Source organism: Neofelis nebulosa, chromosome 2 (assembly GCF_028018385.1).
Source record: "Neofelis nebulosa isolate mNeoNeb1 chromosome 2, mNeoNeb1.pri, whole genome shotgun sequence".
Classification (NCBI taxonomy): domain Eukaryota; kingdom Metazoa; phylum Chordata; class Mammalia; order Carnivora; family Felidae; genus Neofelis; species Neofelis nebulosa.
Window position 1 is genome coordinate 116,067,170 of NC_080783.1, and position 12,494 is coordinate 116,079,663.

Sequence of the window (12,494 nt, forward strand, 5' to 3'; positions counted from 1 at the left end):
GGTTCTTGTTTTTGGTTTTTTAAGGGGGTGAGGGCGGGACGGGGCCAGAGGCAGAAATGGACATTCCCAACCCGCCTATCTCTTCCTGTACAGTTTTCCACACTCAGGAGACTGCAGGAAGCGGCGGGGAGGGGGGGGGGGCAGATAGAATGGAGGTGGCAGAGATCTCTTTGGGTATATATGGGCCTGGAGAAGTAATGGGATCATTTCTAATTTGGGGAGAAGGCAAGTGGTGAGAAAAAAAGACCACTGAGGACATTCAGAGGCTTTCTGTTTCTCTGTGTTTCTGGGTAGGGAGACGAGGAGCGCCTGGGGAGTGGCGGGTGGCTCCAGGGGAAGGGAGGTTGAATCTTCCCGTCGTGTCTCCTCTCAACTCTAGCCCTCATGCCAGGATGGCAGAAGATGAACCCGACGCTAAGAGCCCCAAGACTGGGGGACGGGCCCCCTCAGGTAGTGCTGAGGCGGGAGAACCCACCACCCTTCTTCAGAGGCTCCGAGGTACCATTTCGTAAGTACTCCTCACCACCTCCAAGTCTTGCTCCAGAACCGTAGCACTTCACTTCCTCTGTAGATGAACTGCCTCTCCCTGAGCAAGTGCCTGTGAGCACTGGGAGATTCTCCATCATGGTAGCCGTTGCTGAGCACCTGCCAGGCCTCTCAGCCCTCTTCCTCTCCCTAACAGTAAGACACCAGGGAAAATCTTGTGTGTGACCTCCAGCTTTCTCCTCTCCTCCACAGCAAGGCCGTGCAGAACAAAGTCGAGGGGATCCTGGTAAGTGTTTTTGGGAAGAGGGCAGTAGAGAGATGGAGTTGGTGCAGGGGGGAGGAGGAGGAAGAGGGTATGCCTAAATGAAAGGTTTCTGTGGGACAAGCAGTGTTGTCTTCCCCGTCAGAAGATAATTGGCTTTGCAACTTGCTGCCAGTTTGACCTTGAGCATCTTAGTTCATCTCTCTGTGACCTGTGGTATAGACACTCAGTATGAATAAAATCAAAGCCGATCCCCTCCACTCCCCTCTCACCATGGTAGCTCACCTAGGTGCCTCTCAGATAGAGTGAGAACCCGGCGCCAGATCATTTCTAAGGTCCTTTTTCACTCTGACAGTCTCTAAGGCAGCCCAATTTGGGAGGAAGGATCAGAAGATCCTACCTTGGGTCCTTCTTGGCCTTATTTTTTTTCCCCTGCCTCTGTTCCTCCCAACCTCAGCAAGATGTACAGAAATTCTCAGACAACGACAAGCTGTATCTCTACCTTCAGCTCCCCTCAGGACCCAGTACTGGAGACAAAAGGTAGGTTTGGTGCTACAGTTGAAGGCGTCAGAGGTTCTGGTTCTTAAAGGAAGGCTCACTGAGATGGGGCTGGGTGACTAGGAATACTCATAACCGCTTGATAGAGAAGGAAAGGACCTGTGCTGTCCTGGTTTACCTGGAAAAGGTGGATTCTGGGCCGAGTGATTTGGTCCAGCACTGCTGAAGTGGTAGTCTGTTGAGAACCACAGCAACTATTAGGATCTTAGTAAGGTGTGTCCCTTTTACTTCTCTTGCAGCTCAGAGCCAAGTACACTTAGCAATGAGGAGTACATGTATGCCTATAGATGGATCCGCAACCATCTAGAAGAGCATACTGACACCTGTTTGCCAAAGCAAAGTGTTTATGATGCCTATCGGTGGGTGAATCGGGGGCCGGGGTGTGGGTTGGTGGGCTGGGACTACTCCCTCACCCCTGGAGAGCTCCCTGCCTTGATAGAACCCCACTGACTTGTTAAGGGGTTTCCCATACTTGATGCCAGGGACCCTCCGAATTTACCCATGATTCGGATACTCACTGGTGTCTAAGTATCTTCCCTCTTTGCCCCCTCCCCCCACTTACTCAGGAAGTACTGTGAGAGCCTTGCCTGTTGCCGCCCACTCAGCACCGCCAACTTTGGCAAAATCATCAGAGAGATCTTCCCTGACATCAAGGCCCGAAGGCTTGGTGGCCGAGGCCAGTCCAAATATCCTTGAGTGGAGAGGTTGGGGCTGGAGGACGGACCTGGGGAGGAAAACTTAGGGTGTGGAGGGCCAGGAGTAGAAACAGCCTAACCTTCCCACGGGGCTTGGAGATCCCCGTTGTTGGCTGCTCTTTAACTTGTCTCAGATATTGCTACAGTGGCATACGAAGGAAGACCTTGGTGTCTATGCCACCCTTACCTGGACTTGACCTGAAGGGCTCTGAGAGTGTAAGTAACAAACAACCCTCCAATTGCATTCTTCTCTCCGAAGTAGAGGGTGACACAGCCTAGGTCATTCTGCACGTAGCTTCTGGGTGTACAGGATATTCCCTTTACCTACCCGATGGCTCAGGCAGATGGTGAAGAGAATTTGTGGGTTCCTGGGGTGAGTTACTCCCATCTGCAGTCTGGTCTTGCTGTGGTTGACACTGGTGTCTGAGAGGGGCCAAGGTGGAGTGTGATTGGGCATGTCCTTCCCCACCACAGCCAGAAATGGGCCCAGAAGTAACCCCAGCACCCCGGGACGAACTGGTTGAGGCAGCCTGCGCTCTGACCTGTGACTGGGCAGAACGAATCCTGAAACGGTCCTTCAGTTCCATCGTTGAGGTCGCCCGCTTCCTCCTGCAGCAGCACCTCATCTCTGCCCGGTCTGCCCCTGCCCACGTACTCAAGGCAGTGGGGCTTGCTGGTGGGTGGACCATCATCTCTCAAGTCCTGAGAAACTCTCTGCCACTTTCAACTTCATAGGCCCTCCCACCTGCTAGGGTAGAGACACCTTGCATTTGCTTTCTATTTCTAGTGGCCCTTATAGGACATTAGGTCATGCCTTAGACCGCCTTCTTCCTCCTTCTCCACCAGTCAGAGTTGCCTCACTTGTCCATTGTTTCCTCCTCGCCCTTGCCTTACTACCTTTCCTGCACCTCCACAGACGACGATGAACATGCCCCTCGGGAGCGGTCCTCTAAATCCAAGAATGGTGTCGAGAGCCTAGAGGGTGGAGCCCATAAGAAACCGGAGAGACCAGCCCAGGTAAGGAAGTTGATGCCCCTGACCTTGCTGCCCTGGGCTGGGGGCTTTTGGTATCCCTTTCCCCATATTTTCTCACCCTTCTATGCCTGTGTTGACTCCAGTGTCCAGTCTTCCCACTTAACTGTGTCCTCTCTTTACCTTTTAGCCACCTAAGGAGCCGGAATCCCGGGCTGGGGCTGGCCCTCCTGCACGTGGAGAGCGGAAGAAGAGTGTAGTGGAGAGCCCAGCCCCAGCAGCCAATAACCCACAGGTTAATGCCCTGGTGGCCCGGCTGCCTCTGCTCCTTCCCCGGGCCCCTCGCTCACTTATTCCACCACTCCAAGTCTCTCCCCCCATCCTGGCCCCCAAGCTTTCTTCAGGCCCTCTGAAAGTGGCTCTGCCCAGTAGGGCTGGGGGACCCCAGGCAGCTGTGCCCATCATTAACATGATCTTACCAGCTGTTCCTGCTTTGCCTGGGCCTGGGCCTGGGCCTGGGCCTGGGCCTGGGCCTGGGCAAGCCCTACCTGGGGTGCTCGCTCAGCCACGAGGCACAGAGAACAGGGAGGTAGGCATAGGTGGTGACCCAGGACCCCATGACAAAGGTGTCAAGAGGACAGCGGAAGTACCTGTGAGTGAGGCCGTTGGGCAGGATCCACCAGCTAAAGCAGCAAAGCAGGATATAGAGGATACAGGAAGTGATGCCAAAAGAAAACGGGGGCGCCCTCGAAAAAAATCAGGTGGAAGTAGGGAAAGGAACTCTACCCCTGACAAGTCAGCAGCTGCCGTGGACTCTGCCCAGCCCTGCAGGTTACCACGGGAGACATGGGCCTCTGCAGGGGAGAGCAACTCTGCCAGAGGGTCAGGGAGGCCAGGGCCAGTGGGAGGGGCTGAGAAGGGGATGGTGCTTGCCCGGGATCAGGAAGATGGTGTTGTTTCCAGAGGAGGAAGGGGCCCCAGTTCCCGGCATGCCAAAGAAGCAGAAGATAAAATTCCTCTGGTCACCTCAAAAGTGAGTGTCATCAAGGGCAGTAGAAGCCAAAAGGAGGCTCTTCCAAAGGGAGAGGTAGACACCGCAGCACAGGGTAATAAAGACTTAAAAGGGCACATGCTTCAGAATTCCTTATCCCATGAAGGGAAAGACCCCCAAGCAACACCCCCTTGATAGGTACGTGGGGAAAAGTGTTTATATTCACATTAACTCTACCTGCCTAGTAGAGGCCCTTCTCTGCACTTGCTTCTCGTTTGGCTCTTCTTTTCCTAAGGCAGTTCATTCTCCTGTAGAGACCGCTGAGGCCCCCTTGTCTTACACAGTGTCTGGCTCCTGCCTCTGATGTTTCCAGCTCAATACCTTTGGCTTTAGAGTCCTTGATAAATGTAGTGACTGTCTTACCTGGATCTCTGCTATCCTGTGGGAGGATAGGGATGGAGTAAGTATGATGAATGTATAGGCTAGGAATCTTTCGGTTTTAAATCAAAGAAAACCTTACAAACTGGCTTAAAAATTAAGACTTCCTGGCTCACGTAACTGTGAAGTCCAGAGGTAGTACTGGCTCCAGGGAGAGCTGATGCAGTGGCTCAATCCATTTCTAAATACCTGATCTCCCCCCCTGCTGCTGCCTTCTATAGGATCGTTTTAAACCTGGGCCACCTCATGGCTGCCAGCATTCCTGGGATTACACGTTTTCTCATTTATATCCAACCTGAAAAGGGAACATCTTTGTGCCAGGAATCATAGCAGAAGCATCAAGATTGACTCTGATTAAGCCATCCTGGGTCACATGCCCACCCCTAACCAATCACTGTGGCCAGAAGGATGGTACATGCTAATTTGTTCATTCTACATGGGGAAAGCCTGGGATCAGCCTCCCTAGAATCACAAAGGTCTCCAAACGGGCAGTTTCTGGGGAGGCAGCTGACACGGGCCACACTATAAAGTACATGTGGTTTTAGTTTGCTAGGTTGGGATCGGCTATACCTGTTTCCTTTTTCCCTGTCTTGCATTTTCCTTACTGCAGCTATAATAATAGCCTCTTTCCTCTGGTAGGCTCAGAAGGAATGAGAGGGAAGTCCCTCTCCTTTAAGGACTCTCTCTGGTCTCATTTAGATGATACTTCCTACATTTCAGAGATGGAGATCCTTCCCTTTCCTGTTTCTGAATGTTCGTTTTTTCCTCATTCTGCTTCCCTACTCATTCTGCTTTCCCGACCCTACTGCCAGCTTTCACCAAGTGGAGTGAAAGATGAACTTCTTAGCCATTTTATTAAATCCATTCTGTATCCACCAGGTGTCAGTCTCTTGTCATACATGTGTCAGGACTTACCCAGGATTGTGGGGTTTAGGCTAGGTGTGTGGCAGGAGGTAGCTCTGCAGATCAGCACCAATAGGAAGGGAACCCAGACCTTATGTTCTCCTTTGGAAAAGCAGTAAACCAGTATTTACTGAGGACCTACTTTGTCTTCTGCGTAGGGTAGCTTCTGTCAGGGAATCTGGTTCTGCCCAGGAAATAAATTTTCTTTCAGGGAGACTTCATTCATTTCCACCACAGCATATTTTTTAAAATTATAATATGTAATATTTGATATATAAAGAATATATTTAACATGAATAAATTATGAAACATAATTAAGTGAATACCTTTGACCCATCACCCAAATTATACATTAAAACATTAGAAATACCGTTGAGTTTCCTGTGTTCCTACCCTGGCCATCCTGCTGCCTCTCCCCAGACAATAACCACTGTCCTTAACTTTGTGTTTATTAGTTACCTACATACACACACACACACACACACACACACACACACACACAAATATATGTGTATCTCTATATTTAACCATATACATATAATATTCTTTTAAAATATTCAGTTTTGCTTTTTTAGCTTTACAAAAATTTTGTACTCTAATAGTCCCCTGCAGTTTTTCACCTAACACTATTTTTAAGATTCATCTATGTTGTAAGTAGCTATAATTTGCTCATTTTTCACCTGTATTCTACACATTCACCATTACTGGACATTTGGATTGTTTCCATTTTTTTTGCTATTACAAACAGTGCTGCTATGAACATTCTTGTACCTGTTAGTGCCTTTTTTTTTTTTTTAATAAGATTTCAAAAAAAACGTTTCTAAGATGGTTCATTTGATCTGTGCATCCTCTGAGTTGGGAACTGTTCCCTCTTATTCTCTGGAAGAGTTGACATCAGATCAGTAAAACTCAACTGTTGAACCATCTTTGCCTGGCATTCCTTTTTGGGAAAAATTTTAACCATTGATTGGACTTTCTATTTTTTGTTGAGTCAATTTAGTTAAAATTTTTCCTTTTTTTCCCCCTGTGCTCTCTGGGTAGTCATGTACTTTGTTTTTCATTTCTACTATTTACTTTTACCTTCTTTTGCACCAGAAATTTGTTATTTTACTTATTCAGCTACTACTTTTGGTTTTGTTGATCCTCTCCCTTATGTTTTGTTTTCCATTTCATTAATTATGGATATTATCTATAGTATTTCCTTTTTTCTGCTTTCTTTAGATTTAATTTTATGTTCTTCCATAACATCTTAATTTTGACACCTAACCTAATTTTCAAGCTGTTATTTTTTTCTACTGTAAGTTTTTAAGGACCTGTTTCCCTATATCCCCCCAATTTTTCTGTTGTAAAGTACTTTAATTATAACTTAGTCCTAAGATATTTAAATTACCTTTATGATTTGTGATTTGTGAATTATTTAGAACAATCTTTTGAACTTCCAAACATCTGAATATTTAAAGTTTTACCGTTTAGATACCCACTTTCAACTTTAATCATTTGTACTCAGAGATGTGGTACCCTATGATGCTAAATTTTTGAAACTCGTTGGGTTTGTTATTTTGTATTTCTGTAACTTTCCTGGATATCTAAATCTGTTTTGTTTTCTGCTCACTCTTGCCTGTGGTAGCTTGTTTCTTTGTATATTTTCAATCTTGGGGTTTTGAGCTCAAATTTTGTTAAACTTAATCTATGGGAATCCAGAGAGCCTAAACTGGGGGCACTTTCCTGCAGAGAAGATTTGCATTTGCTTCTGCCAGGAGCCAAATGATGCTCCTGACCTGGGACTGTGTTAGCCCCTTCACGGGGCTCAGTTTCTTTCAGGAGTCCCAGGATTTTTCCCCTTCCTTGGCTAGGCCCAGGGTTTAGCCTCTGTTCACAATACTGTTCACTCCTTCATATAGGTTTCAGCTTAATGTTATCTTTTTCCTCCTTTAGTGATTTCTCTTACTTTCTAACGAGCCCAGCAATATGCTGACCATTATGTTTGTTGAAATGTATCCAGGATCTACTTGTATTTTAAAGGGAGAGCCCTTTCTTTTATCCAGGCTGTCAGAAATCGGCCTTACTGTGGTTTTGGCAATTTCCTTTTTGTTTTTTAGGTGCCAGGCACTTTTTAGAAGCCAACTGACTTAAGCTGTCTTCAAGTCAATAATGATCATAGCATAGTGGCAACATAACAGTTATGTTAGCAGTAAGCATAGAGCTATGGGGGCCCAGAGGAATAGCATATAGATCAGACAGGGATCCGGATGACTTCCCAGTTGAGGTGAGTAGGAGTCACCTGGACAAGTCTAACTCCTAAAACAAGGACAGAACAACATAAGACCTATAGAAAAAAAGCTAAATCATGGTACTCATTCTGCATAAGAGCTATAAATTCAGAGAGATCACTTGGGCTGAATAATTTTGGAAGACTTCATGGAAAAGAGGGTAAGTAGAGCTTAGATAGGTGGAAAAGAGAGGACATTCCAGGGAAAGCAGAGGTTTGGAGATGTGAGATGTGACTAAAGACCTAGGAGAACCATCCCCTGATAGAGACCTGTCAGGTAGAAGGGGGGTGTACGAATAATAGAAGTCAACTAGAAGGACATGCAACCATCATAGTACTCTGTTGACTGAATGAGTGGATAAAGGTATGAAGTTTGCATTAAAGGATGGAGGAACTGGAGTCATAAGGAAACAGCCAAGCAACTGGTTCCATGTGGGAGGAGAAGAGGGATTGGACTGGGCTGCTGATATATTAAAAGTGACAGGCAGGGGCACCTGGGTAGCTCGGTTGAGCATCAGAGTTCGGCTCAGGTCATGATCTTACAGTTTGTGAGTTCGAGCCCCGTGTCAGGCTGTGTGCTGATAGCTTGGAGCCTGGAGCCTGCTTCGGATTCTGTGTCTCCCTCTCTCTGCAACCTCCCACTCTCGTGCTCGGTCTCTCTCAAAAATAAATAAACATTAAAAAATTAAAAAAAAAAGTGACAGGCATATGGGAAAATAAACCACTCATGTTAGAATAGATGAAAGCATCCAAGAAACCTTGTCCTCACCATGGTTGGCTTTGGGGATGTATCCATTCACTCTGGGAGACCAGCCCACCTGAGGATTTTGAGATTTATGGGGTTTTTTTCCAAGTTTATTTATTTATTAGTAAACTTTACACCTAATGTGGGGCTCAAACTCACAACTCCAAGATCAAGAGTTGCATGCTCTTCTAACCAAGCTAGCCAGGCATGTGCCACTCCCTCCCCAACCCCTAATCCCTGCCATGGGATTTTTAAGTAGCCTATTTTATTTATTTGTTTATTTTATGTTTTATGGTTGTTGTTTTTTTTTAAGTAGGCTCCACATTCAACTAATGACCCTGAGATCCAAGATCTGAGCTGAGATCAAGAGTCACACGCTCAACAAACTGAGCCACCCAGGCGCCCCAGTAGCCTATTTTTAAAACTTACCTATTAAAGGGTGCCTGGGTGGCTCAGTTGGTTGGGCGGCCGACTTCGGCTCAGGTCATGATCTCACGGTCTGTGGGTTCGAGTCCCGCGTCGGGCTCTGTGCTGACAGCTCAGAGCCTGGAGCCTGTTTCAGATTCTGTGTCTCCCTCTCTCTGACCCTCCCCTGTTCATGCTCTGTCTCTCCCTATCTCAAAAATAAATAAAATGTTAAAAAAAAAAAAAATTAAAAAAAAAAAAAAAAAAAAACTTACCTATTAAAAAAATTTAATGTAAGGGGTGCCTGGCTGGCCCAGTCTGAAGAGTGCAACTCTTGATCTTGGGGTCTAGAGTTCAAGGCCCACGTTGGGTGTAGAGATTACTTAAATCACTTAAATAAGTAAAACTTTTTAAAAAATGTAACATGGGGGGGGGGGGGGGCGGGGACCTGGGTGGCTCCGTTGTTTAAGTGTCCAACTTTGGCTCAGGTCATGATCTCAGTTTGTTGAGTTCAAGCCTCACATCAGGCTCTCTGCTGTCAGCACAGAGCTGGCTTCAGATCCTCTGCCCCCCCCCCCAAATAAATAAATATTAAAAATAATAATAATCTAACATGGGTGGCTGGGTGGCTCAGTAGATTAAGCATTTAAGTCTTGATTTTGGCTCAGGTCATGATCTCACAGTTTGTGGGTTTGAGCCCTGTGTTGGGCTCTGCACTGTCAGTGCTTGGGATTCTCTGTCTCCCTTTCTCTCTGCCCCCTTCAAAAATAAATAAACCTTTAAAAATAAAAATAATCTGGGGCACCTGGGTGGCTCAGTCAGTTGAGCGTCCGACTTCAGCTCAGGTCATGATCTCGTGGTCTGTGAGTTCAAGCCCCGCATCGGGCTCTGTGCTGACAGCTCAAAGTCTGGAGCCTACTTTGGATTCTGTGTCTCCCTCTCTCTGCCCCTCCCCCACTCATTCTCTCTCTCTCTCTCTCTCTCTCTCAAAAATAAACTTTTAAAAAAATTAAAAATAATCTAACATGAAACAAATTATTCTATAGTTTAGGCAATCTTCAGTTTACTAGATGAAGGGTTAAACTAAGATTTTGGGGATTGCCTACTGCTTCCTCTACCATTTTTATTCTTTCCCCAACACCCTACTCTGTACTCACATGACCTCACCCCCCAAGTGTCATGTTTTTTCATTTTAACCCTATCATAAATTAAGTTAAAGATAATTTATAATTTACTAAGATTTGAAATAACTGTTTACTATGAAGCCAAGATAAACTCTACATGTCTAGTCGATGGCCCCAAATAAGTGAACTTATTATTTTTGTGGACAATTAACTTTCTTTAGAAATCAAAGCAAATGCCACATTTACTCACATACTAAATGAAAGGACTAATGTCATCACATATTTGTCTAAGTATTTCATCTTATGGTGTGGTTCCTCAGTAGGCCTATCCCTTCTTTGCCTAGGATTGTCCAGGTAGCTCTGTCCTATGAGATAAGACTAAGCACAACATATAGGTAATGCATTATTTAAGAGATGTTCATGAGAAAGTATTTGTTTGCTGAAAAGAGCATGAATTCAGTTCATATCTTAGCCCATTCACGGGTTGTGAAACTGATTTAGCAGGGTGCAAAACAGTGTTTTCAAAAGTGAAGTAAAACAGAAACTATCAGTATTTGCATATAGTAAGGGTAAGTATTACTTCCTGAAACCTTTATTTCAGCGAAGGTACGTCTGTGTGTTCTTCAGTGATCATGATATAAAATGTACTTCTTATTGTGGGTTGAAGTAAAACAACCTTGAAAAAGTGACTTAACCGTTCTGAAGCTTAGCTTCCATAAAATGGGATAAAATCTCTTTCACAGGGTTGTAATGAGGAACAAAGGAGGTAATATTTGTATTCATACACATTAGGGGCTTGGCCAACAACTGCTGGCTTCTTTATCTTTTCTCTGGAGGAAAAAAAACCCCTAATTTCTGTGGCTCAGGGAGAAAAAGTTGTTCTTTATAATTTCTTTAGCCACAGGGGTGTTTAAAATATAACAGGAGTTACATTATGAACTGGGTCCGCTAGTTATACCAACTTTTGATGACTAAGCCAACTTCTTTACCTGATTTGGTTAAATTTAAATAAATAAACGACATGGGGTGGATCAGTCGGTTGAGCATCCAACTCTTGATTTTAGCTCAGGTCACAATCTCAGGGTGATGGGATCGAGCCCCACATTGGGCTCCATGCAATCAGTACCGAGCCTGCTTGGGATTCTTTCTCTCTCTCTCTCTCTCTCTCTCTCTCTCTCTCTCTCTGCCTCTGCCCCTCTTGCCTGCTCACACTCTGTCTCTAAAAAACAAAATAAAATAAATGACATTACCTGACCTTGTTGGTACTTTCCTGCCCTCCCTATACTCCAAGGTGCCACACACACATATACTTTTCCATCAAAACAAGAGGTGTCCCACACACATAGGACAGTACAGTTTCCCATAGGGTCACATCATCCATGTGCAACCATTTATACCTGCAGTGGCTCCCTGGGACCTAGGAAGGAGGCAAATGGTACTTTTTCTAGCAAAAGAAAATTTTCAAAAATAGGTTCAATGTGGTGGGGAATTTTAGAAGATATCCTAAGTGTTATGCTTTTAATTTAATATGGGAAACAGAATAGCATTCAGCTTTATAATTTGACAACTGAAAGCAAATAGGATGAGAGAAGAAAACTAGTCAATATTTACTTATTAACATTTTTAATTTATTCATTTATGAAAAATAACTTTTTCCAAACCAAAAAGAAAAAAAATTGGTAAGACAGTTGGTTTTGTTTTACATTTTTGGAAATTCCTTTAATGCCTAACTGGATTCTTATATCTGCTTCTGCATTCCATCTGTTGCTATATCAACAAATATAATTTCTGCCCCTGTGGTAGAAACTAAACATACAGCTAGAATACAAAGGTGAATCCCTTCCTGCCTTGGGTTCAGACTAGAGGGGTTTGGAGACTCATAGAAACAGGAGAGTAACAACAACAACCACTCCAGAGAAAGTCAGAAAGACCAAGTCATACAGAGATGCAGAGAAGTTCACACGTGAGCTCTTAGAATCATAAACACAGAAAACTCAACATACTTCTGCTTAATATTGTTTGTAGGGGAGGAAAAAAGTGGGGATCTCACTTGGTTAATAAAGGACTTAATAACTGCCTATGACTATAAAAAGTTCCACTTAAAGTTTGAACAGAGATGTTCCTGAAATCTTGTTTTGTTATTGGAAAATAAAAAACTTCCTACTATAAAAAGTAGGGCTTTCACATCCCTTTTCACACTGTTTCAAAAGCTGGTCTGAGGCTCTTTGGAATCTTATACACTGGAAGGGAGGGATGTATGACATTTTAAACTCTAGGCTAAAGCAGGATCATCACCTCTTGACCCTTGCCTGACAGCTGATTGGGAGCTGGCCAAGAGTTGCAGGACCTAACAGGTGGGTTGGTGATTCTCTCCTCCAGACCAGTGGTGACAAATTTAAACTATCTATGGCACTCTTGTCCTCTTTCTCTGCTCATCTTTCATAACTGTACTCCTGCTTTAACCAAGTTTATCAGCTTGCCCTCAAGCAAATTCCCATCTCTATTCTTCACCATACAATTTTTTAGTCTTCAGAATGCTCTCTCTTGTTCTGCTGGATCATGTCCAGTATCTCTTCTAAGACCTGGCTTATAGTATTTTTGAAAAGTCTTCCATTCATTTGTTCACCATATACTGAGTGGCTAGGC

The 12,494-nt window shown here is 44.7% G+C and overlaps 1 protein-coding gene and 2 long non-coding RNA genes across 5 annotated transcripts; 1 reads left to right on the forward strand and 2 right to left on the reverse strand.

Annotated features, from left to right (window-relative positions):
* Window positions 1-264: 264 nt before the first annotated feature.
* On the reverse strand, window positions 265-2,977 carry LOC131503960 (uncharacterized). The gene is made up of 5 exons (XR_009257708.1): window positions 2,899-2,977; window positions 2,544-2,749; window positions 2,330-2,424; window positions 1,425-1,481; window positions 265-959 (listed from the first exon to the last, which is right to left on the reverse strand). It is a non-coding gene; the product is annotated as an uncharacterized LOC131503960 (long non-coding RNA).
* Window positions 387-5,676, forward strand: RFX5 (regulatory factor X5). Of its 3 annotated transcripts, XM_058715785.1 has the most exons (10): window positions 387-508; window positions 739-772; window positions 1,206-1,288; window positions 1,546-1,665; window positions 1,873-1,992; window positions 2,136-2,217; window positions 2,476-2,677; window positions 2,918-3,018; window positions 3,164-3,470; window positions 3,501-5,676. In XM_058715785.1, the coding sequence occupies exons 1-10, from the start codon at window positions 393-395 to the stop codon at window positions 4,157-4,159; spliced, it is 1,824 nt and encodes a 607-aa protein (XP_058571768.1). In that variant the 5' UTR covers window positions 387-392; the 3' UTR covers window positions 4,160-5,676. The 3 variants fall into 3 exon arrangements, with proteins under 3 accessions (XP_058571768.1, XP_058571767.1, XP_058571769.1); XM_058715784.1 differs by having other exon boundaries at window positions 3,164-5,676; XM_058715786.1 differs by having other exon boundaries at window positions 394-508; window positions 683-772; window positions 3,164-5,676.
* A 2,588-nt stretch (window positions 5,677-8,264) lies between these two features.
* Window positions 8,265-9,296, reverse strand: LOC131503962 (uncharacterized). The gene is made up of 2 exons (XR_009257711.1): window positions 9,000-9,296; window positions 8,265-8,748 (listed from the first exon to the last, which is right to left on the reverse strand). It is a non-coding gene; the product is annotated as an uncharacterized LOC131503962 (long non-coding RNA).
* Between the last annotated feature and the right edge of the window lie 3,198 nt (window positions 9,297-12,494).

Excerpts from the sequence above, each read along its gene's own strand:
- RFX5 (XM_058715784.1), top strand. The coding sequence starts at position 393 with ATGGCAGAAGATGAACCCGACGCTAAGAGCCCCAAGACTGGGGGACGG. Across the intron at positions 1,289-1,545 it reads CCCAGTACTGGAGACAAAAG|CTCAGAGCCAAGTACACTTA; the intron begins GTAGGTTTGGTG and ends CTTCTCTTGCAG. Across the intron at positions 2,218-2,475 it reads ACCTGAAGGGCTCTGAGAGT|CCAGAAATGGGCCCAGAAGT; the intron begins GTAAGTAACAAA and ends TCCCCACCACAG.